The sequence below is a fragment of the Equus przewalskii genome, chromosome 25, assembly GCF_037783145.1.
Source record: "Equus przewalskii isolate Varuska chromosome 25, EquPr2, whole genome shotgun sequence".
Classification (NCBI taxonomy): domain Eukaryota; kingdom Metazoa; phylum Chordata; class Mammalia; order Perissodactyla; family Equidae; genus Equus; species Equus przewalskii.
Genome location: NC_091855.1, coordinates 41028068 through 41052751, shown reverse-complemented (window position 1 = coordinate 41052751; position 24684 = coordinate 41028068). Strand labels below are relative to the sequence as shown.

Sequence of the window (24684 nt, the reverse complement as noted above, 5' to 3'; positions counted from 1 at the left end):
GGTCCCCCATGTCTGGCTCCGGCTTCCCAGCTTGCTGGTGGCCCTGGTGGCTGCTGGCCGCACAGGTGGTGCTCAGACTGGAGGTGCAGGCAGGACCCTCTGCTCTGTGGGCCTGCAAGGCTGGGGCTGCCTTTGCTTCTAGAAGGTGGGCTGCCTCTGAGTCCGCCTGGGAGGGAGACCCACCTGGCCAATACGTGTCATCTCTTTGGACCCTGACAGGAGCCAGTAGGGAAGGGTGGCCCACAGGGGCTGAACCGGGCCTCTCTGGGGGTAGGGTGTTTTGAACCCCACTCCTAGGCCTGTGGGCCCCACTGGACAGCTGCGAGCCGAGCCTGCACCCCCGCGGTGACCTGCTCAGGATGGCAGGCATGGTGGTGAGGGTAGACATGCAGACTTGATCTGAGTGTCTCCAGGCCTCATGCGGCCTGTTTCCCTTCCTGGCCCCGTGGGTCTGGGGACATGGGCGCTTTTGAAGAGCTATGAGGCAGGGTGTGTGGACAGGCCAGTGGGTGGGCTTGGGGTGGGCGCTCCACTTATGTCTCGCCCCTCCCCACAGGTGGTCTGGAGAAAACTGGGAGATGCCGCCAGCTCCAAGCCCTCCATCCGGCAGCACCTGTCTGGGAACCAGTTCAAGGGGCCTTTGTAGGGCTGTTCCTCCATGGATGTGGACTGGCCCTGCCCGCAGAGCCCAGACATGGGCAGGCCCTCGCGCCGTCTTTTTCTGTGGTGAATTGTACATAGGACGCCGCCCACTGTGGCCCGGCTGCCGTGGGTCCAACGCATCAATGGTCGGGCCTCCATCCCCCGCCTCTCACACACCAGCAAACTGGGAAGATAAGAAGCTGCTGACTGTTCCCCGCGCGGCAGAGCGGCCTGGAGCCTCGTTCCTGCTCTGGGGCTGGCGCTCTGGGCCCCACTGGTGAGAGGCCCGGGAACCAGCCCAGGCTGTGCCCAGCTTTGATGGAGGGGCACCTCCTCAAGCCCTCCACCCCCCTAGCTGCCACCGGCACTGGACAGAGGCCACTGGCAGCTGGCCCTGATGCAGGGGCCCTACTTCTCGCCCACCTGCTGTGGCCTGAACGCTGGCTCACCAAGCACTGACTGGGGCCCCTGAAAGATGCACAAGGAAACTCACCGTGTCCATGGCTGGCTGGAGGCTCTGAGGCCCTTCCTGTGGCCTCTGTGCCAGCCCCTCTGTGGCCAGCTGCTGCTTGTTTTTAGAGTTGATGCCCCCCCCCCCCCCCCCACCGCAAACTCTCTGCAATGTCCCCTTGCCCTGTGCCAGGTGGTGCCCTGTCTTTGGGTCCCTCCTGCCCAGTGCCTGCAGCATCCCCAATTCTGTGGTTCCCAGGCTGGGCCAGGAACGTAGGAAGGCCCTGTGGAGAGTCTCTGGGCTGAGCCACATGCTCTTTCTCTCCAGATGGTTAGCACTGGGCCATGGCTGCACCTCTGGCCAGCTGCAGTGGCCCCATCCTAGGTCACTGTGGACAGAGCTGCATGGCCTCAGATGACAAGAATTCTGCCCTCCTTGGAAGGAGCCTGACCTGGCTCTGGCTTTAATTTGCTGTGTGACCTTCAGCAAGTCACTCAGCCTCTATAGGCCCCTGGTGGAAAAATATGGCCTCAGTGGTTCGTTCAGCTGTGCTCACCATTTGAGGCCATCAGCTCTGTCGGCCTGTGCCCTCGTTCACAGCACACACACGGAAGGGGTCCGCCTGCTGGAGAGGCCGCGGGCCGCGTGGGCTGGGCGGAGCTGGGGCCCCAGCGAGTTCTGCTGCCTCATCGCGGGCGGACGGTCACCTCCCCTCTCTGAGCCTCAGTGTCCTCCACTGTAGAATGGGCAGCAGAATGCCCTCCTTGCAGGGCTCTGGGGATAATGAGACCATCAGTGTAAATGACCATGTACAAACTGTAAAGTGCCATAGGTCAGTTTCTGTGTGTGGCGGGAACATGAGGCCCAGGGGGATAAGTGATCTGTGGCACATTACAAATGAGATCCCAGACCCTGGAAGGAGGTATGGTCACCATTAATGCTGTCATAACCAGTCCTGGTGTCCACTCATGTTTGTCCAGTTCCTCACCCAGCCTCGGACTTCATCACTCTTCCCGTGGTACTGAGCACTGCATGCAGCAAGCACTTGAAGAGCCCAGAGAGGTGCCTTCGCATCAGGCGGGCCTTGTCCAGGCCCATGTGAGGGATGGGGCCCAGGCATGGGGGTGGAAGGGGCCACCCTGTCCCTCTCCCCAGTGGGGACTGAGCAGTTCCTGTGGTTCGCCATTGGCACCGCTGCGTTGTACACTCTCAGGTGAAAGGCTCGTGGCCCTCATCGTACCCAGGGGTGCTAAGTAGGTGACAGGCTTGTTCCTCTTGCCCTGGGTATTACAGGGAGCTCTGGGCTCTTTCTGGAAGGAGCTTACCATCAGGTCAGGTGGTGAGCTCCCTGTCACTAGGGGTGTGCACTTGGAGCTGGTGAACATCCTTGGTCATGGTACTGGGCAATTCTTGCTCAAGTGGGCAGTGAGGGCAGAGGCCCCCTCTGGGTCTTGGAGTCCAGAGAACCACAGAGCAGCCCCAAGGGGGTGTGGGTCCATTTTGGGTGGGAGCCAAGTCTCGGAGCCCATTCATCATGGCTGGGTTGGGTTGGCTTGGTCACCCCTGAAAATAAGCAATAAGTAAGCGCTCCTGGTATCTGCAAACCTCCTGCAGACTGTCCCCGGGAAGAACAGCCTTGAAGGGCCCTTGCCCCTCTGCAGGGGAGTGACTGTCCCTCACGCTGCGGGGGTGTCCAGGTGGAGCACTTCTGGCCCAAGAACCCTCCTGCCTGCCGTGGAGGTGGCACAAGCCAGGTGCAGACGCCTCCTTCCCACCCTTTCACCAACGCTGCACGGGATGGCTGTCTAGGACAGAACTGTACCTGGGACAGTCATCTCCCTAACGTAATAACCTGTTAAAAAAAAAGCCAGCAGCCCTCTCCCTGACCCCACACCCGGGGACAGCAGGCAATTCAGCAGGAGCCCACAGGCGGGGGAGGGTCCCAGGGGCCTCACCACAGGGGGAGCCGGAGGCCAGCTCAGGGCGATTCCCAGCTCTGCCACTGTTAGTGTGCTAGTGTACGTAGGGGGACATGGGGCGACCCTCCTCCCCGCCGGAGCCTTAGGGCTGGAAGCACGTGGTCGGGGTGGGGTGTTGCCGAACTTGGCGTCCTTTCATAAAGGTCCCTCTCTGTCTCACAAACTGATTCTAGAGCCTGAAGCCCAGTGTGACACCTGTACTGTGGCTTCAGTTCCCACTGTGACCGAGGCCACCCTTCCAGCCTCACCTCAGGTGGCCAAGACCATCCTGGAATCGGAATCTGCTGAGCACATTTTTTAGGGTGGCACATTTTTATCCAAAAGTTATTAGCTACACATCAGTGTTTAAAGAGAAGAAAGTGACCTTTCATTTTTTTTCCTTGAAAACTTGAGAGGAAACAACATACTACTGATTTTTTTTTTTAAAGATACAAAGTAAATGCATGACTGCAGAGCGGTAGAGGTGTATATTTTTCATAATGTGGGGGGAAGTATTTGTGCTGCTTTCTGGAAACGGGCTGGAACGTCTGGTTCCTGTCCCCGGCCGGCAGCCATGCTCTATTTTCTGTAGAACGTGACGCCGTGAGAACGGGCCAGCCCCTCCCCGGCTCCGGGCAGAGCTGGGACTCCTGTGCCCGTTTCTACCTTCTATCGAACCACTTTGATTTGAGAAGAGAAAAAGAAATAGAACTTTTTGATAGTGTGGTAAAAACATTGATTTGAACTATTTTAGTAAAAGGAGTAACAGAGAGAATTGTGATAGTGTCTACTTTGCGCTAGATAAATAAAGGCTCTTTGCAAGCCTCCGCGGCGCGTGTGCAGTCCTTCTTTGTCGCGGGCAGAGGGCCACGGCCCTTGGGAGCACCTCAGAGGGAGGGACAGCCTGATGCGAAGCCCCTCCCCTAGACAGCAAGCCCCGGCCCCTCAGGGTGGACAGGGGAGACCACCAGCGCTACTCTCGTGGCCTCTGTCTCCTCCCAAGCCAGAAACAGAAAGGCTTTCAAACCCAAACCTTTGTCTAACCTAGGAACTGCGCTCGATGCAGGTCCATCTGCTGGTTCCAGAGCAGTGGGAACTCAACCGATCGTTCAGAGCAGGTCAACGCAGGCCCACGACGTGGTAGCCTGGCCTGAGGGCAGGCCCCCCGAGGTGCTGCCCTGAGAGACGAGGGGTTAGATCAGGCTGGCAGCAGGGCCGGCCAGCAGGCCTCTCCTGGGCAGTGCTCCTCGAGTGCCCACTGCTCGGGCCCACGGGGCCAGGGAGGTTGGCTGCTGGACTTCAAACCCTGGGGCTGCTTTCTGCCCAGAACAAAGGGGCCGTTTCAGAACCGATTTTATTTGGATAACTGACTGAAGGAGTCTTGTTTGTAACCAAGATGCAATTCACAGTATGTTGTTACATTCATACTTAAAAAATATATCTCTATGTACAGGAATTTGTAAATCACTGTAAACATACATTACTTTCCAAGCACATTTCTCCCCTTCTCCCTGGAGGAAAAAGAAAAAGGCCATCCAACAAGGCAACCCCTTCAAAGGAACTTTAATACAAAGGAGGTAAACATCTCTAAATGAAAAAAGTGGCACATCTGACCTGCTGGGGGTCATGGAAGAGAACATCACGGAATGAAAGCGATGACAACAGCTTGACTTCAGATGGAACAGGACTATTTAAAATTGAGTTTCCAGGAAAAATAGGCACTGACTTCTAGAAGGAAATTCACTCCTTACTGAAGCTATTTATTGAGCCAATATGGCTGGTTAACATTTTCACTAGTACAAAGTAACTCAGTGCAGGACTCTCAGACGACACCAGCTGAAACCAAGGACACAGTTGGATTCCTAGGCTACACTGAAAACCGCTGTCCCCATTCTCCAGGCATGGAGGACCGCCCCAATTTCATCTCACGGCTTCAGTCCGTTTCTTCCCATAGTGCAACTGTCTAGCATATATAAGGTATCCTGCTGCTCACACACTTAAACTACTCTTCAAGTTGATTAGAAAAACTTTTGTTAAAAAAACAAAGGGAAACAAAAAGGTCACGTTATCTCATCCAGGCTGCCCGCCCCAGCCCCCCAACTGGAGGCATGCCAGGTGGGGGGATGGGTGGGGGCACAGGTGGCTGTCCTCCAGGGGGGACAGCTGGAGGTGGGTAACTAGCTGGCGGCAGGCCCAGGCCTGGAGGAGGGTGAGGTGGGACTGCGTGGGTGGGGGGCAGGCGAGGGGGTGGGGGCGGGAAGTTGGGGTTGTAGGTGGGTGGAGGTGGGGGGTAGCTGGGAGTAGGGGGAGGAATGGCAGGTGGGGGGAAGGAGGCAGGAGGTGGGGGCACAGGCGGTGGGGGCGGGTTGGGGGGGTAGACGTGTGGGTGGTAGGGAAGGTGAGCTGGTGGGCCATAGGCTGGGGGCAGGGTGCCGTAGGAGGGGCCCTCGGTCTTCATCATGGACTGCAGGCTCTGGTAGCCCTCTCCGGACATGTAGGAGCTGGTGGTGGACATCCCGGTAATGTAGCTGGAGGGGGGCGGTGGTGGTGGCCGGTGTGGCAGCGGCGGTGGCTGGTGCACCGGGGCTGGGTGGGCTGGAGGAGGAATCTGGACTTTGGGGAGATCACTGGCATCCACAGGGCCCGGTGGCTCGGCCTCCCCTAAGGCAGTTGCGAGCGGGGGCTTCCGGTCTGCAAAGGAGAGAGAAGTCACTGCCCGGTGCTGGGACGGCCCCCACGGCACTCCCAGGGCTGCCTGTGCAGGCGCATATCCGCTGACTGCCTTGGCGTGTGGACGGCCTGAGCCAGGAGCCCCACACAGCAGTTCTCACGGCCACCCTCGGGATTCCTGGCCCCATTACAGCACTGGCAGGCTGCTGTGTTCCCCCAAGGCCATCTTCACAGAGGAGCAGTGAGTAGCTGTCACCTTTGTGGCCTGATAGCACAGGACCAGGCCAGTGTCCTGATGCCATCAGCTGATTCACACAGGCCTTCAGGCCACTGCCAGCTCCCCTGGGTCTCCCTCCCTCAGTCCTAACCACACTAGCCACAGACAGTCCCTGCAGGGCAAAGAGCCCCCTCCCACCCCAGGCTCCCAGCCCCCCGTCCTAGTAAGAACAAGTGTGGGGCCCCTTCTTTCTGCCTGTTGCTGTCTCCAGAGGCTGTGAGCCCAGGGCCGGGGCCACATCACACTACAGTCTGTGGCACTGGTGTTTAGCAGAAAGCCTGAGAGTCAGTCAAATGAACGAGGTGGCACTGAGAAGAGTAATGGACAAGTCTCTGACATTCACCATGTAGCCACCAAAGTGACCATTCGGGTTCTCTTCTACTCAAGAAGCGAGAAGAAATCTCACTGCCTCCTGTCAGAGCGCGCTCCTGAGACCTGCCTGTGCTGAGCTCGTCCGCGCTGCCCAGCCACAGCCCTCACACGCCCTCTGCCAGAGCCTCATCCCACAGGATCCTACCTGGGAATCGCCCTCCTCACTCACGGTCGGACAGCGGAACCCCCCACCAGGGTAGCCAAACACTGAGAAAGTGTGTCCATTCCTGAGGTGGCCCAGAAGTCAAAGACAAATCATAGGGGCAAGACTTCTGGCTCCAGAGAACACAGGAAAGGAAGGGAGGGCCACGAAGAGGCTTTCAGGCCCCAGTATCTCTCGTGTGGCCCCTAGAGCTCCATGCAGTCCTGAGTGTACAGACACAGACACGTGACGGCCAGGGTTGCCACAGGCAGTAGTGAGGCTGGGGCACTGGAACACAGCCACAAGCCCACTGCTTTTCCACCTCCACGGCGCTGTGGCATCAGCTGTTCCCTCACTGTTCTCACCAAAGTGAGGGTAAGCAGAACTTCAGGTCAGCTAGGACATCCTTTAGCACCAGACGGGTCTCTGGGGCCCGCCTGTGCTAACCAGCACTCCCACCCCACCAAGTCAGAAGGGCAGACACGCCTGTGGCAACACTGCTTGGGCTCCAGGGCAGGGCCAGGGCCAGGGCCCTTTGGTTCTAGAAGCTGACCAGAGGACACAAAGTATGAAGCCAAGGCCTGTGCAGAAAAGTGCCCCCACCCTGAGTTCCTCCTGTGTGTCCCTCCACTGCTGCCTGAGTCCACAGAGGGGCTCTTCCATCTTCAAGAAATCACCTCTTGTAACACGCAACTCTGTTGCCTCCTCAAGTCCCCAGTGCCTCTGTCCTGTCCTCTGTGACTGAACTTGGGACCAGGGGTCTCTCCTCAGCACCTGCACTCCCTCTCTCCACACTCACTCCCGACATCCGACCACCGCACGCCACCCTCTGAAACATCCCTGGGGATCTAAACGCCTCTTTCTGCCGCCCGTGCCTCTCAGGAACTGTGGTTCTAGCTCCTTTCTTCCCCCCAACACCACGGACTCCTGCGCCTTCTCTGATCTTTCCTTCTGTCTCCCCATCTTCCAGACATCTACAAAATAGTGACAGGACTCTCTGGACTGAGCCCCTGCCGCCCTGGCCCATCGGCCCCTTTGCTTCCACCTCAGGCCCCCTGGTTGCCAGGCTCTGCCCCCCCACCACCTCCAGCCCTTCTAGCAGCCCAGCTGGCTCCAGGGGCCGGCCTGATGCCCTCAGAGGGAGCTCCCCGACTCCGTGGGGCTCCTGCTTCTGAAGAAGCACCCCTCCCCAGCCTGGGCTCCCCAAGGGCACCACAGCTCTCCTTGGCTGGTGATGGGCCGCAGGGCACAGGAGCGGGGCACTCGTGCTTGCCGAGGAGACGCTCCATAAATACTCAATGACCAACTGCAGGCGTCTCTGAAAGCAAACTTCACATGGAACTGGGGATTGTGGGATTTGTCCCAAAGTGGAAAAGATGCCTGTTTTCGCCAAGCTTACAGACTACCGTGACTGAGTATAAACAGAAAGAAACTTCATTGGCAGCAGGCGTGCTGCAGGCACACCGTGCCGTGAACCTAAGGGTCAGCTGCAGGCGCCGACCAGTGGTCAGTGCAGCTGACTGAAAAGAGGTGACGCCGCCAGAGGTTCCGAGAAGTCTCTGGAATATCTACCATCCTTTAGAAAACAAACATAACTCCTGCCTTCTCCAGCTTAAGGCTTTATCTTACAAAATGTTGCCACAGGGGAAGAATGATATATTCTTTACAACCTCTCTCCTCTACTTAATGATGTCCAGGAAGCTTCCCGGGTCACTGTGTGCCTGCTGAGAACTTTCCCTTCTCTAATTTATTCTCCCTGTGACTCTGTGAGTAACCGCTTATTCTTCAAACTGCACTGAGAGGATAGCCTGCCAACAGGAAGCAGAGGCAAGAGAGACTGGAGGCTAAGCTCTATGGCAATCCTGCCCAGATCTGGATAAATGTTCATAAACTGTCAGGGCCTTGTTTTTCTAAAACTGATTCTAAATTTGTTTATCCTGGGTAGTTCAGCACTTCTGGATCTGAGAGGTCAGAGAACACTCAGATATACCTAGAATTTACAACATCCTCAAAATATCTGGTTTGTTAAAAAACAATTTTTGAAAGATCCTTGGAGATTACCTTCTTAAATCTCACCTACAAAGTCTCCCTCCCATAAGCTTTCCCCCGGCTTTCCCCAGCCTGCCCTTCAGAAGAGCAGAGGGAAAAGCTGGCATTCCTCAGCTGCCTTCAGCAGACACTTACCTGGAGGTGGGTGGGCTGGAGGCAATGGAGGGTGAGTGGTCTCAATTTTGGGAATTTTAGGTGGTGGTGGTTCTAAAAGGAAAAAGCAGACTTAAGGTAGTAGTAGATTCATACCTCTCCATGTGAATAAACACGTCAGACAGAAGAAACAAAAAATGCACAGTTCAGGAAAAAGAGCAGATATGACCAAAGCTTTAAGGGAACCTGAGGAAAGCTTCAGCTACACCGTTATGCACTAATCCTTTTAAAAGGACAAAACAAATCAAACACACTCCCTGCCCTCCAGCCCCCCTTCAAAACTAAAAACCACCCCCTAGCCTCTTACAGTCAGCCCATTTTCCACACCTGCCGCATTTCCTCACTGGCCATTTACGACAAGCCCTTCCACCGACGGGGAGCAGCGGAGGGCCGCCTCACTTACTAGTGGTCTCTACGGGGAGGCCTCACCAGTAGACAGAACACAAAGGCCCCCAGCAGCAGGGTCTTGTCACCGAGCCCTGAGGGCTCACAGGAGGAACCCCTACCTTTTTATTTTTATTTAGGCACAGTTTAGGTTTATTTTCTCTCTCACAAATATTTACTCCCAGTTGGCAGCACGTCAGAAGCAGCACATTAACTGGCGCCAGGAGAGATCTGGAGGCCAGGGAGCCGATGGAAAAGCAAAGTAGTCAGGACCACGTGGGGTGGGTCAGACAGCCCACTCTACAAGGTTGAGCGGCTGCACGTCCCAGCATCCACAGTGACAACGCTAAGTTGCCAAGACAGGCTCCACCAAGTCCAGTATCTTCCCTTTACACAGGTAGCGAGTGTGCGCACACAATCGGACAAGAAGTCCACCTTTTTGTTTGTCTGTATGTTTTGGCCCTTTCTTCCTGAACTCACTTTGTTCTGGCTTGTACACTGCTCTGGTGTCACTGACCACTTTCTTGTTTTCCTCTGTCCCAAACACAGGCCAAATTCAAGGTCCAGGTGGGCCCCCGCCCTTTATCCTCTACCTTGGAGACCAAATCCCCTCTCTAGGGGGATGAACAGTAAATCTACGCCTCTGGCTTCTCTCTTCTCCAAAACCATGGCCCTGCCTTCTGCATTCCATCCCGAGACCCAGCAGCCAGCCCGTCACACACAACCCTTCTCTCTGTCTCCTGGAACTTGTCCCGCTCTCCCCTCAGGCACCCATCTCCAGTCCCTTCCACAGCCAGCCAAGCTAAAGCTGTCTAGGCCAGTGCTGTCCGGCAGAAATATAAGGAAAGCCACACTTGAAATTTTACATTTTCTAGCAGCCACGTTAAAAAGAGGTAAAATTAATTTTAATATTTTATTTAACCTGATATATTAAAAACCTGATCATTTCAATATGTAATCAATGTAAAAATTTATTATTAAAATTTTTTACATTTTTTTTTCTTAGTAACTCTTGGAAACCACACGGTGATTTGAGCTGGCCACACTTTGCACAGTTGACAGCCCCTGCAGCTAGTGACACATACTGCACAGCCTGTGGTGGAGCTCCTACCTCCAGGCTATGTCTGCACTCTCCCTTTCTGGCCCCCACCAGGTCTCACTCAGATACTTGCAAGCTTCTCCCCATTCCCAACCATCTGTCTTATTACTGCTGCCGGGAAACTCTAAAATGAACTCAGTCTTTGCCATTCTCCTGCTCAACAATCTTCAATGGCTCCCACTGCCTATACAAAATCCACATTCCTCTGGGTAGACTCTGTCATTTGGTTCCAACCACATTTTCAGTCCTATCAAAAGCTACTCCCTTTCAACTCTGATTATTCCAGTAAGACTCCTCTCTCCTTTTTCTCCCAATTCCTTTGCTCACTTGCGTCCTTCCACCTAAAGGTTCTGCCCCCTTGGCTCCAGTTGCTTACTAGCTTGTTTCTGCCTCTCACAGATGCGGGCACGTCAGCTCAGCTCCACAGTACTCCCCCATGGCAAGGAGTGCAGCCGCTCCTTTCTGTCTCACACTTACTGTATGACTATTAGGAGCTAAACTAAATTCACTTGCACTGAACTCATCATTCCCCAAGGATCCTGAGAAAAATGTAGTCTTACTATAACTTGAAGATCTCACAACAGTTCAATAAATAATTCACTGAGTTCCTAGCCTGGAACTAAGCAACAGAGAAACAGAAGTGAATAAACATGGTCTGTGCCTTCAAAGAGCTCAGCACAACAGGGTTGATTGACACAGAAACACTTCTCATTTTCTGTTCTGCAATCCTTCAGATTTTGCTCACTCTGTTTATTTTCAATATAGAAACAAATTAACCAACTTTAGGCTCTACAAATACGGAAAAAAAAGTGTTTGAAAGAGGCCTGACCTGCGCAAGCAAGGTTCCCTGGGCACTGCCGCCACCGGGCACTCTGCCCTCTCTCCTCACCATTCAGCTGCCTGGGGCCATACTCTGTTTATTGTGGTGGGCTTAACTAACCTCTAAAAGTAAACACTGCTGCAACAGCCCTCCTGCATTCATGATTACATTTTTATATATGTGACTTGAGTACATTTTTATTGCCACTAATGCTTTCTGATACCTTTTGTCAGAGTACAAGCTAAAAATATACAGTCAGGGGATAAACAGAGAAGAAAATGCACTTCTTCTGGCAGGCAGGGTAATGTTCTTGATGAGTTCTAAGGTTAGATTTTAAGGCTAATCTAAATTTGAAAGGAAACAATGTTGACTCAGGAATTTACAGTTTTAAGAAATGGACGTACAAAACTAAAAAACAAAACATCACAACAGGAAATTACCTGCTGCTTTGTTCTCTTCTTTGGGAGAAACAACCTGTTAGAAAAGAAAATACACAACTGTTAACTAAGACACTGGGTGTAGTGAGGGTCTTGGCACTCAGAGAATTATAATTAGCATTACAGGCACTAACAGAATTGTACCGACAAAACATGGCCTCAGACAAAAATTAGTTTTAGCTTGAAGTTGCAGGACAAACCTGGCACCTACCAGATCATCATTTCTGCTTCCTTCCTCTTTCCCTTTTCCAAATCAGACAGAACTACTAACTTTTCTGAATAGAGACTTCTGAACAACCCCAACTTTCAGGCCCTCTAATGCACTGTCCTGAATTTCATGAGTGGTGTTTGCTGATGTGCTTTTATCCTGCATGGCTTCCTTTGGGGGCTGTGGAACAACAAATGGCTCCCTCCACTGCCCGGGCTGCTGTAGCGGAGAGGAACTTTTACCAATACTCTATGTCACTTAAGGCACCAAACACGAGAGCCAGAGAGAACCGAAGACACCTATGCCAGCAGTCAGTGTACCGACCCAGAAAAGACACCCTGACGGGTTTCAGGGACCTATAGGAGGTGACTCAGGCAGCAGCGCCTGGAAGAGGAGGACAGAGCCTTCCTGGCTCCCAGAGGCTCTCCTCTGACCACATTAGTTTTCAGGCTCCCTGCGGGCATGCAGTCAGACGGTGGGGTCAGGTGGATCACCCCTGGTTTTGGTGTTCCACGAGATCCCTCAGCAACAGGAACATGCTCAGGTGAGGCGCAGCCACCTGGAAAGCCGGCCCTGCCCAGGGCCCACTGGCCCACTCACCACGGCTCGCTTTGCCTGTCGGGGAGGACTGGGTTGTGGGGACGGTTTCTTGGGCTGCTGAGTTTGCTGTGGTGGCTGCTGCTGCGCTGACTGCTGCGAGTCCTTCTGCTGGGGCTGGGGCGCTTCAGAGCTTTGCGAGGGCTGTGACTGTGGCACTTGTGGCACTTGTGGCGTAGCCTGGAGAGATGGGGGCTGGTGTAGCTGATGCGGTGTGTGATGAGGCATCTGCTGTTTGCCTTGTGAGTAAAGATCCAGGATCTGGTGGCAGATGTCTAAATGACAGGCAACAGTTAGATTTACCACAAACTGATGTTTAAAGTAAAATTTACCTAGGAAAAAAATCAGCCCATTTCCCTTTCAGCTATGAGTCCCCTATAAGGACCAATAGGCAGGGATCATATTTGCAATTCACCTCATCTTTGTTGTTGGGCACGACACTGGGGCATATTTTTAGTTCATCAAAACTATGTGTTTGGACAGAGAGAACATTATTATTAGAGAATTTAATTAACGATGCTTCTGAAGAATAGTTTACATACAGCTATTTGGGAAAAGCCATTCTCAGGACTCCAGGTTCACAGGAAAGAATGACCTAAATATGGAACAACCTTACAGAAAGCTCAGCATGCCCAGTACCTTCCAGAACATCCACAGGGACATCTTGGACAAACTGCTCCCACCATCTCCTATACATGGGTTTGGAGGTCCATTCTTGTATTTCAAATTTGCACAAACGTCCTGCGAGATACATCACTGCCACTGCTATGATCTCTGGCTCCCACTGCAGTGACAAGGTCGTGCAGAGACTAGTTCAACAAGAAAAAGAGGTGACTTGACTTGCATGAGCAAACAGTTACGATTAACCCAGTGCATGGAGATTAGGTGCCATATCTAAATGTCAATTTGCTGACTCTTCCCTAAATAAGACCAAATAAAGTCTTAAAAGAAGCAAGTTTTAAGTGTTCTAAAGGTATTGAAATAAGGTACTTTAACCATAGTTACTAATTTGTCCCTTAAAGAAGCAGAATTCCAGCGCATTCAAAAATTGCCATGTCATGAAATACAAATGAAAATGGTTTCTGTTCTTCAAGCTGCTGACATCCTAGCCACTGACTGTTTCTTCAAATGACAGCAACTCTGCTCATATGCATTCTGCTCCCCACACAGCACCTCATTAGATCCCTGGGCTCTAAGAACAGCAAGGCTCTACAACCATTACAAGGAAGTCTATTTGTGCAGAACCAAACGGGTTCTAAGCATTTAGTTGTCAAATCCTCCTGTGCATTGTTTTGGACTTGTGTTTCAAACTGGTGCTAAGATTTCAGCCTCTTACACCGCTGTGACATGGCAGGGCATCCCTCTGCTGGGAAGCAGACGACCCGGACTTTAGCCCCAGCCCTGCCATCAGCGGCTCTTCAAGCTGCGGCAAGTCAGTTTCCTTGCTATAAAATAAGGGGTTTGGATTAAATGACCCATAAAGTCCCTGCCTATTTAAAAACACTATAATTAAGTCAACACTTAAACACGTGTACCTGTCATTTACAAATGTCCATGCCATTTGAACCAACTTTTGAATTTTGTTTTTATCACCTAGAAATGGGAAGGAAAAGGTAAATTAGTAGTAATAGGAAAAAAAAACCCCAAAAAACAAATGCACATGAAGCAACAAGTATTTATCTCAAGACTTCTGTGTGCTCAGCACCATCTCAATGCACAGCAAAGAGCTTCCACCTGGGAATTAAGCGGGTCCAGGCCCCACCTCTGTTCTCTCTCTGCATGACCTACGCGGAACCACCCTTTATGGGAAACCCGGCTCCCAGGCTCATTTTTTTTTTTTTTTTTTCCCTTTTTTTTTTTTATTAATGTTATGATAGATTACAACCTTGTGAGATTTCAGTTGTACATTTTTGTTAGTCATGTTGTGGGTACACCACTTCCCCCTCCGTACCCTCCCCCCACCCCCCCTTTTCCCTGGTAACCACCGATCAGATCTCCTTCTCAATATACTAATTTCCACCTATGAGTGGAGTCATATAGAGTTCGTCTTTCTCTGACTGACTTATTTCGCTTAACATAATGCCCTCGAGGTCCATCCACATTGTTGTGAATGGGCCAATTTCGTCTTTTTTTATGGCTGAGTAGTATTCCATTGTGTATATATACCACATCTTCTTTATCCAATCATCAGTTTCTGGGCATGTAGGCTGGTTCCACGTCTTGGCTATTGTAAATAATGCTGCGATGAACATAGGGGTGCAAGGGACTCTTGAGATATCTGATATCAGGTTCTTAGGATAGATACCCAGTAATGGGATGGCTGGGTCATAGGGTATTTCTATTTTTAACTTTTTGAGAAATCTCCATACTGTTTTCCATAGTGGCTGTACCAGTTTGCATTCCCACCAACAGTGTATGAGGGTTCCTCTTTCTCCACAACCTCTCCAACATTTGTCGTTCTTGGTTTTGGATGTTTTTGCCAATCTAACGGGGGTAAGGTGATATCTTAGTGTAGTTTTGATTTGCATTTCCCTGATGATTAGCGATGATGAACATCTTTTCATGTGTCTATTGGCCATATTCATATCTTCTTTTGAGAAATGTCTGTTCATGTCCTCTGCCCATTTTTTGATCGGGTTGTTTGTTTTTTTGTTGTTAAGCAGTGTGAGTTCTTTGTATATTATGGAGATTAACCCTTTGTCGGATAAGTGGCTTGTAAATATTTTTTCCCAATTAGTGAGCTGTTTTTTTGTTTCAATCCTGTTTTCCCTTGCCTTGAAGAAGCTCTTTAGTCTGATGAAGTCCCATTTGTTTATTCTTTCTATTGTTTCCCTCAACTGAGGAGTTACAGTGTCCGAAAAGATTCTTTTGAAACTGATGTCAAAGAGTGTACTGCCTATATTCTCTTCCAAAAGACTTATTGTCTCAGGCCTAATCTTTAGGTCTTTGATCCATTTTGAGTTTATTTTGGTGTGTGGTGAAAAAGAATGGTCAATTTTCAATCTTTTGCATGTGGCTGTCCAGTTTTCCCAGCACCATTTGTTGAAGAGACTTTCTTTTCTCCATTGTAGGCCCTCTGCTCCTTTGTCGAAGATTAGCTGTCCATAGATGTGTGGTTTTATCTCTGGGCTTTCAATTCTGTTCCATTGATCTGTGGACCTGTTTTTGTACCAGTACCATGCTGTTTTGATCACTGTAGCTTTGTAGTATGTTTTGAAATCGGGGATTGTGATTCCGCCGGCTTTGTTTTTCTTGCTCAGGATTGCTTTAGCAATTCGCGGTCTTTTGTTGCCCCATATGAATTTTAGGATTGTTTGTTCAATTTCTGTGAAGAATGTTCTTGGGATTCTGATTGGGATAGCATTGAATCTGTATATTGCTTTAGGTAGTACGGACATTTTAACTATGTTTATTCTTCCAATCCATGTGCAAGGAATGTTTTTCCATCTCTTTATGTCATCGCCTATTTCTTTCAAGAAAGTCTTGTAGTTTTCATTGTATAGATCCTTCACTTCCTTGGTTAAGTTTATCCCTAGGTATTTTATTCTTTTCGTTGCGATTGTGAATGGGATAGAGTTCTTGAGTTCTTTTTCTGTTAGTTTATTGTTAGTGTATAGAAATGCTACTGATTTATGCACGTTAATTTTATACCCTGCTACTTTGCTGTAGTTGTTGATTATTTCTAATAGTTTTTCTGTGGATTCTTTGGGGTTTTCTATGTATAAGATCATGTCGTCTGCAAACAGCGAGAGTTTTACTTCTTCGTTACCTATTTGGATTCCTTTTATTTCTTTTTCCTGCCGAATTGCTCTGGCCAGCACCTCCAGAACTATGTTGAATAGGAGTGGTGAAAGTGGGCACCCTTGTCTTGTTCCTGTCCTCAGAGGGATGGCTTTCAGCTTTTGTCCATTGAGTATGATGTTGGCTGTGGGTCTATCATATATGGCCTTTATTATGTTGAGGTACTTTCCTTCTATACCCATTTTACTGAGGGTTTTTATCATAAATGGGTGTTGGATCTTGTCGAATGCTTTCTCTGCATCTATTGAGATGATCATGTGGTTTTTGGTTTTCATTTTGTTGATGTAGTGTATCACGTTGATTGACTTGCGGATGTTGAACCATCCCTGTGTCCCTGGTATAAATCCCACTTGATCATGGTGTATAATCTTTTTGATGTATTGCTGTAATCGGTTTGCCAAAATTTTGTTGAGGATTTTTGCATCTATGTTCATCAGTGATATCGGCCTGTAGTTCTCCTTCTTTGTGTTGTCCTTGTCAGGTTTGGGGATCAGAGTGATGTTGGCTTCGTAGAATGTGTTAGGGAGTTCTCCATCTTTCTCAATTTTCTGGAACAGTTTGAGGAGAATAGGTATTAAGTCTTCTTTGAATGTTTGGTAGAATTCTCCAGAGAAGCCGTCTGGTCCTGGACTCTTGTTTTTGGGGAGGTTTTTGATTACCGTTTCTATTTCCTTACTTGTGATTGGTCTATTCAGATTCTCCATTTCTTCCTGATTCAGTTTGGGGAGATTGTAGGAGTCTAGGAATTTGTCCATTTCTTCCAGGTTGTTCAATTTGTTGGCATATAGTTTTTCATAGTATTCTCTTATGATCTCTTGTATTTCATTGGTATCTGTTGTGATATCTCCTCTGTCATTCCTGATTTTATTAATTTGCGATTTCTCTCTTCTTTTCTTGGTGAGTCTGGCTAGGGGTTTGTCAATTTTGTTAATTCTTTCGAAGAACCAACTCTTTGTTTCATTGATCCTTTCTATTGTCTTTTTTGTTTCAATATCGTTTATTTCTGCTCTTATTTTTATTATTTCCCTCCTTCTACTGACTCTGGGCCTTGTTTGTTCTTCTTTTTCTAGTTCTGTTAGGTGTCGCTTGAGGTTGCTTACGTGAGCTTTTTCTTGTTTAGTGAGGTGAGCCTGTATTGCGATGAATTTCCCTCTTAGGACTGCTTTTGCTGCATCCCAAATGATTTGGTATGTCGTGTTCTCATTTTCATTTGTCTCCAGATAATATTTGATTTCTTCTTTAATTTCTTCAATGATCCATTGTTTGTTGAGAAGCGTGTTGTTTAGTCTCCACATTTTTGCACCTTTCTCTGCTTTTTTCTTGTAGTTGATTTCTAGTTTAATAGCGTTATGATCAGAAAAGATGCTTGATATTATTTCAACTCTCTTGTATTTATTGATGTTTGCTTTGGTTCCCAAAATATGGTCAATCCTTGAGAATGTTCCATGTGCACTTGAGAAGAATGTGTAGCCTGCTGTTTTTGGATGAAGTGTTCTATATATATCTATTAAGTCCATCTGGTCTAATTTTTCATTTAATTCTATTATTTCCTTGTTGATTTTCTGTCTGGATGTTCTGTCCATTGGTGTTAATGGTGTGTTGAGGTCCCCTACTATTATTGTATTGTTGTTGATGTCTTCTTTTAGTTCTATTAAGAGTTGCTTTACAAATTTTGGTGCTCCTGTGTTGGGTGCGTATATATTTATAAGTGTTATGTCTTCTTGGTGGAGAGTCCCTTTTATCATTATATACTGTCCCTCTTTGTCTTTCTTTATCTGTTTTGCTTTGAAATCTACCTTGTCTGATATTAGTATAGCGACACCTGCTTTCTTTTGTTCATTGTTAGCTTGGAGTATTGTTCTCCATCCCTTCACTCTGAGTCTGTGTTTGTCTTTGGGGCTGAGGTGTGTTTCCTGGAGGCAGCATATTGTTGGATCTTGTTCTTTGATCCATCCTGCCACTCTGTGTCTTTTGATTGGGGAGTTCAATCCATTTACATTTAGAGTGATTATTGAGACGTGGGGGCCTACCACTACCATTTTGTGTCTTGTTTTCCGGTTTTCTTCAGTTTCCTTTGTTTCTTGTCCCATGGTTTAATCTGTTCTGATGTAGAGCTGCTACTCTCTGTTGTTGTCCTTCTACTTATCTCCTCTGCTCTTGGTTTTGTAGCCCCTTTCCTTTCTTGGATTTTTCAGGAATGAGGGTTTTCCTGAGGATTTCCTGAAGAGGAGGTTTTGTGGCAATGAACTCCCTTAATTTTTGTTTATCTGGGAAAGTTTTTATTTCTCCATCGTATTTGAAGGATATTTTCGCTGGGTAGAGAATTCTCGGCTGTAGGTTTTTGTCCTTCAGATTTTTGAATATATCATTCCACTCTCTTCTAGCCTGTAAAGTTTCTGCTGAGAAATCTGCTGATAGCCTGATGGGGGTTCCTTTGTAGGTTAGTTTCTTTTGCCTGGCTGTCCTTAATATTTTCTCCTTGTCGTTGACTTTTGCTAGCTTCACTACTATATGCCGTGGAGTTGGTCTTCTTGCATTGATAAAGTTTGGAGATCTATTGGCTTCTGTCACCTGAAGATCCATCTCCCTCACCAGATTTGGGAAGTTCTCAGCCATTATTTCTTTGAATAGGTTTTCTGCCCCTTTCTCCTTCTCTTCTCCCTCTGGTATACCTATTATCCTTACGTTGCATCTCCTAATTGTGTCTGATAATTCTCGGAGAGTTTCTTCATTTCTTTTAAGTCTTGCTTCTCTCTCCTCCTCTGCCTGCAACAATTCTATATTGCCATCTTCCAAATTGCTAATTCTTTCCTCCATATTATCGGCCCTACTGTTCAGAGCATCTAGATTTTTCTTAATCTCCTCTATTGTGTTCTTCATTTCCAATATTTCTGTTTGGTTCTTCTTTATCGTATCAAACTCTTTTGTGACATAGCTCCTGAACTCGTTGAGTTGTTGGTCAGAATTCTCTCTTAACTCAGTGAGTATTTTAATGATGGCTGTTTTGAAGTCATCATCATTTAGGTTATATATCTCATTTTCTTTGGGATTGTTTTCTGTGTATTTGTTACTTTCTTTCTGTTCTGGAGATTTAATGTATTTTTTCATATTGCTTGATGATGTTGATTTGTGCCTCCGCATGGAGATAGAGTTTAGTTGCTCCTTTCACTTGTTTCAGCTGCTGCGGTGGGGGGAGCAGCTGTTTATACTTCACCAACCAGGAACCCTGTCCGTAGTTGCTAACTGGGCCTGGGCCCCTCTTCGTAGCCACAGTGGCCCTTTGGATTCCCTCCTCTGCCGTGGGGGCCGTCACGGGGGGCTTCAGGCTGCCGGTGCCTACTGTTGTTGCCCACCTAGATGCGCTCTCTCCTTGGGGTCTGCAACGGTGTTATGGGCTTTTCCAGCGGCCAGGGGTGGGATCACTTATATTTGTCGCTCCGTTGCTGTCGGCACCCACCAAATCTCACTTGTCCTCTATGGGTCGCAGGAGAGCTATTGGCATCTTCTACAGTCTGTGGTTAGTACACCTAGCTATGCTGCTTTTGCCCTGGGGTCTTCCAGCCTTGTGGCTGGCGGCTGGGTGCCTTCTACTGGTGCTGTGAAGAGGCTTTCCCTAAGGCTTCTGTGAGCCTGTAGGGTTTCCCCCTAGGCTACTAAGCTGGGTCTCTGGAACTCTCTCCAGCCCCAGTCCTCTCCGAGATCTCCGGCAATCCCTAGCCTCACCGGGTGGGCAACGGCAGCTGGGGGTCGCCCCGCCCTCTGGGCTTCTCTCCGGGCCTCTGCCGGGAGCTCTGAATGCTCAGCGTGGCCCCTCTGCTACCGGCAGACAGAGAGTTTTGTCTGCTGTCCCAGGCTCATTTTATTAGGCTATTTAAAAAATCTGACTCATTTTCCTGCCTCGTATCACTTGGCCACTGGATGACAGAATCTGTTTATACATAAAAGGAAACAGTACTAACGGCTACAGTATTGAATTATTGGGCCAGCTATGTCCTGGGTACTTCACATGCCAGGCTTTCTGCTTTCCTCTTGTGAGGAGCATAATCTGAGTGTCAGCAAATTATTACAAAGATTTGATTTCAGAATGAAACAGTGCTTTAAATAACTTTTCCCCTTTACCTTTGAGTTGTTTTGCATACTTGAGTAGGAACTGGTATGGATGTTCCACCTGCAAATCAAACTTTATGGTCTGTAGTAAGATTCTCTCCAGAACCATTACTTCTTCCTAAAAATGAAATAACAAATGGTGGGGTAGTCATTTCAATCACAGGTCTGAAACAGCATTAAAAAAGTGAGGTTTCCCATTTATTCTCTCTTCAAGTTATATTTTAGCAACTATTTTGTGTTCCTTTTCTCCTCTTTCCCGCTTAGGCTTTTCATATGCTCAGGGACAATGGTAAATTCTGATACAACTAAAAGTAGGAAGACGAAAAAATCAGTTAATTTTTAAAAAATAGTGGCAACAAAATAAACAGTCTTAGAAGTGTTACTACTTTCCATGCATGAGTCCGTCTTTACAAAAGAGTCCTTTACGTTATAGATAACGGAACTGAACTGTAGTTTCTTTCCAGAGCTCCATTAAAAAAACGCAATCCTTTAGGAATTTACATGGAAAACTTTAAGCAAGAAAGAGATTATGATAATGGCAGCTTCATGCAAACTCGAATACAGAGTTGTATCAGTTGGAAAAAATATCTATCTATCTACACACACATATATATGTATATATAGCGAGTGTATGAATGGGGGCACTTCATTTTTGTTTGTAAATCTTTCATCTATCTGCAATAAGCTGCCCCAACGTCATTTACTGAACGAATCATTTTCTCATTTTAACCCACATCCTAAACCACCTATGCACACACACACACTGAAAGCTTCTCCGTCTGTCTCCTTGTGCGCCAGGATCAAAGGGGTTTAACATTTGGAGGGCAGCTCAATGATTACTCCTCTTCTTCAAACAGTTTCTTGCTTTTGCATGTTCCCCTCCCCACCTGAATTTTCCTATCATTTTACTTAGTGTCATTCTAGAAAAAATGAAAGCTGATGATGTTCTGATTGGGAACTCAATGAATTTACAGAATAACTAAGGGAAATGGACATTTTTAATTACATTGAATCTTCCTATGAAAAACTTAATTAATTAAAGTATTCTTTTTAGTCCTTCAGTAGTTTGAAAGTTCCTCCCTTTCCACCCCAATGTGGTTTCCACAAATTTCTTATAAGGTTTATTCCTGGTTATTTTATTTTACTATCGCTGCTGTAAATGGAGTCTCCTCTTTTATTATACTTTCTAACAACCAGTTATTGTACATAATACATACTTCTTGAATTGAACCTCTGCACAGCCTGACTACATCCAGTTCTTAGGGACAATGTAAAATACAATCCACTCTGTGTGGGAAGAACAATGAGGGAGACTCCCTTGTTTGCATCAGAGAAGAAAGGGCTTTGTAGAGGATTGAAAATCTCATCATTAACACAGTTGCATAAATCCATTAACTCCGGGAAGAGAAGAGTGTGGGTAACTTTCACTTTGAAGTCTGGCATTACTTCACGGAATAGAGAGACTATCACGACTTATTCCAAATGGCATGGTAGCACTAAGGCTTTCCTACCCTAGTTTCCCAGGCTTTCTCTCAGGAAACCTCTTGAAAATCTTAGGAACTTTCACACAGCATTAAAAAATTCTGCTAAGATTTTTTTTTTTCCTCCTGCTTTTGTCACCACCTGTTTCCAATAAACTTCAATGTATCTTCTAATTTTAGAAACAATCTTCTACCAAGTGTGCCAGGCTATAGTCCATATATCACAAGATAGCCCAAGGCCTGCCTTCCATTTGTGTTTCAAATATTCAAGTAATGTGGTAATTATAGGTCTGTGTGCCAACACCATTCCTCAGGGAAGTTTCCCTCAGCCCCACACTCCCTGTCTGGGGGACTTGGCTGGGTTCCCAGGTTGAATGCCCTCATTGATCTTTAAGTAATCTTTTATAGCATTTATCACAGCTCATAATCAGATAGTTATATGATTATTTTATTAAAATCTATCCCACCACTCAACTGTTAAATTCATGAGAGTAAAGGCCATGTCTGTTTTGCTACCTGTTTTATGCCTAGTACCTAACACAGCGGCTGGAACAAATTGTTGAACACATGAGAAATTAATATAATGGGGGGAACTGTACGTTAAAGTAAAGCTAATCAAGGCAAAAATGTTCCACGTGATTCACAATCTTATTTTTCCTAATTGCTTATATTGCCTCCTCAAAATAACAGCCCTGCTCTCATCTTGGCCAAGGAAAATGTCCTCCACAGTGTCTTCACTGCTCCCAGATCCAGGGGCCGTTCCCTCGGGCCCAACACCCCAGATCACGTCTGAGGAGACTGCACAGGAAATTGAGAGGCGGGCAGAGTGCAAAGGCCCTTTGCCCGCTCGGCCAGGCTGGGCCCTGGTCTCAGCGTGATGAGCACGGCCCTCCCGCTTCCTCTCTTCTGGGCATGGGAGCTGCAGGACTTCTGCCTCACTGCGCCTGCGCCGGGCCTCAGCTTCCTGATGTGATGGCACAGTGGGTAGTGGCTGAAGGTAAAAGGGGACTTCTCTAAGGCACCTGTGACAGCACACACCAGCTGCTGCCACGTGCCCTTGTGCTGCAGCCTTCCGGACCTCTGCAATGCCTTAGCGGTAACCACAGCTAATCAGCCACAAGGTCCGTCCACCCCGTGACCAAGACCTGACGAAACTACGACATGCTCCTAGAACTGCCTCCCTGCTCTGCACAAATCAAATATCCACAGGCATCGAAAACATTATCTGATGGTTACATTACTTTTATAAAATTGCATTTTTGATCACTGTTGGTGTGAATTCCTAATAGGTTCGCATTCTTATAAACAGGTGAATGAATTTATAAATAAGTTCAAGGGACAGAGTTACCCACACTGACAATACTTATGAAGTATTGATATTAATTACAGCCATAATTCTGGGCCTGTTAACACCTCAAAGCAAGGAGGAAAACGAACACACATTTTAAGTACACACATACAAATACGGCTTGGCAGAGAGAGGGTAACTATTGTGGGAGGCGACATAAATTAGCTAGGAAAAACAAGACCATGACCCAGTGCAGAACCTCCTTGTCTTGATTAGCTTTGCTCTAACTGTGATTTTGAGCTTCTCCCCATAACATTAGTTTGTCATTTATTCAACAAGTATCTGCTGAATGCCTACTCTGTCCAGGCACTGTACCAGACAAGACAGACATGGTCTTTGCTCTCACATATCTTACAGCCGAGAAAATGAGAGTTCTTTGTGTGATTATTTAATTAAAATTATCGAATTATGATTTGTGATAAACGTTATGAAGGATAATTAACTGTGCTATAAGGGTTACAATGGGGGGACCTGGACAAGAATGGGGGTAAAGGAAAGCTGCCACTGGTTCTGGAAAGTGGTCTTTTTAGAACATGATAAAAGCATGTGTACAATTATTTTAGCACCATCTCCTGACATTGGCAGGGGTTGTGGGGAAGGGACAGTATGGATGTTGCGACCAACATCAATGCTGCAAATGTTAATACTTTCCAACATTCCTGGGAAGCAAAAGACACACAGCATATGCAAACACAAGTACATGTACATACAGTATCTGTACTTTCTGTCTACCCAGAAGCTAGCTGGAGATGTGGCCCTGCCATCACTGCTGGACCTAAGAAGCCAAATTGCTTCTGGGTCTAATGGCAATGAAAGGATTTTTGCACATATCCATTAAATGTGCCATGGCCCCTAAAGTGCTCAGAACATGGCTTGACACATTAGCAAGTGCTACCTAAGTGCAGACTACATTATCTGCTCCTCTCTCACAGAAGCAAGGAAGGGGACCTTCTGCACAAGGCCCTCTTAGGGACTCAGGGGACTGGCAGATAGAGGGGCCACAGACACTGTCGACATGAGGAACTCTATCATTACGCTACGATTAAGAATCAAGATTTCAAGATAGGAAGTTACAATTCTTACCTTTGGGTCGTCTCCAAACTGGCCGAATTGCACATCATTTAATAAACTACGAGCTGTTTTGATGATATCTTTACATTTCTTTGGCGTTTCTTCTACTTTCCCAGCCAGAAAGAGACAACAAGCTCCTGTCACCTAAAAGGGAGACAAAAGCTCCTGAGGGACTGTTATCAGAGCTCACAGAGAAACCGAAGCAGGGACTTTGGCCTTCACAATCAACTGGTCCCCCTCATTCTCCTACCTTCCTCTTTCTGACTCACAGATACTCTGACACTCTAAAAGCTTGAAGGAAATTTCACATACATAAACACTCCTCCCCCTAATTTGGCTTCATAAATTATTTTAATTTTCTGAAGAAAATATCATATAAACAAAGTAGATGCCAGAAAGGAAAAAACTCACAGAAGCCAATTTTCTCTTTACACTGCAATCTTAATGACAATGACTCCCTGAACAGAGAGCTCTGCTCCAGAAAAGGAGCACCACTAACTGCCTGTCCCCGGGATGTGTCTCCACACCACTGCCCGCACTGTCCTTCCTTTCCCTCCAGCTGCCTAGCTCTTAGTCCAGTTCCGAACTTACGGAGCTCTTCTCACCGCTCTAGCTTC

The 24684-nt window shown here is 47.8% G+C and overlaps 2 protein-coding genes across 6 annotated transcripts in view; one reads left to right on the top strand and one right to left on the bottom strand.

The window, feature by feature from the left end:
* Window positions 1-3878, top strand: part of CCDC85C (coiled-coil domain containing 85C) — an 80355-nt gene extending 76477 nt beyond the window's left edge. For all 4 annotated transcript variants that reach the window (XM_070593247.1, XM_070593243.1, XM_008519532.2 and 1 more), the window contains one exon: window positions 557-3878. In XM_070593247.1, coding sequence (XP_070449348.1) covers window positions 557-646 — 90 coding nt within the window. In that variant the 3' untranslated portion in view covers window positions 647-3878. The remainder of the gene's footprint in view (window positions 1-556) is intronic.
* A 719-nt stretch (window positions 3879-4597) lies between these two features.
* CCNK (cyclin K) overlaps window positions 4598-24684 on the bottom strand; it is a 33708-nt gene continuing 13621 nt past the window's right edge. For both annotated transcript variants that reach the window (XM_070593242.1, XM_070593241.1), the window contains exons 5-12: window positions 24080-24211; window positions 20180-20285; window positions 13795-13852; window positions 12899-13068; window positions 12263-12534; window positions 11458-11491; window positions 8697-8768; window positions 4598-5742 (exon numbers count right to left, since the gene is read on the bottom strand). In XM_070593242.1, coding sequence (XP_070449343.1) covers window positions 5117-5742; window positions 8697-8768; window positions 11458-11491; window positions 12263-12534; window positions 12899-13068; window positions 13795-13852; window positions 20180-20285; window positions 24080-24211 — 1470 coding nt within the window. In that variant the 3' untranslated portion in view covers window positions 4598-5116. The remainder of the gene's footprint in view (window positions 5743-8696; window positions 8769-11457; window positions 11492-12262; window positions 12535-12898; window positions 13069-13794; window positions 13853-20179; window positions 20286-24079; window positions 24212-24684) is intronic.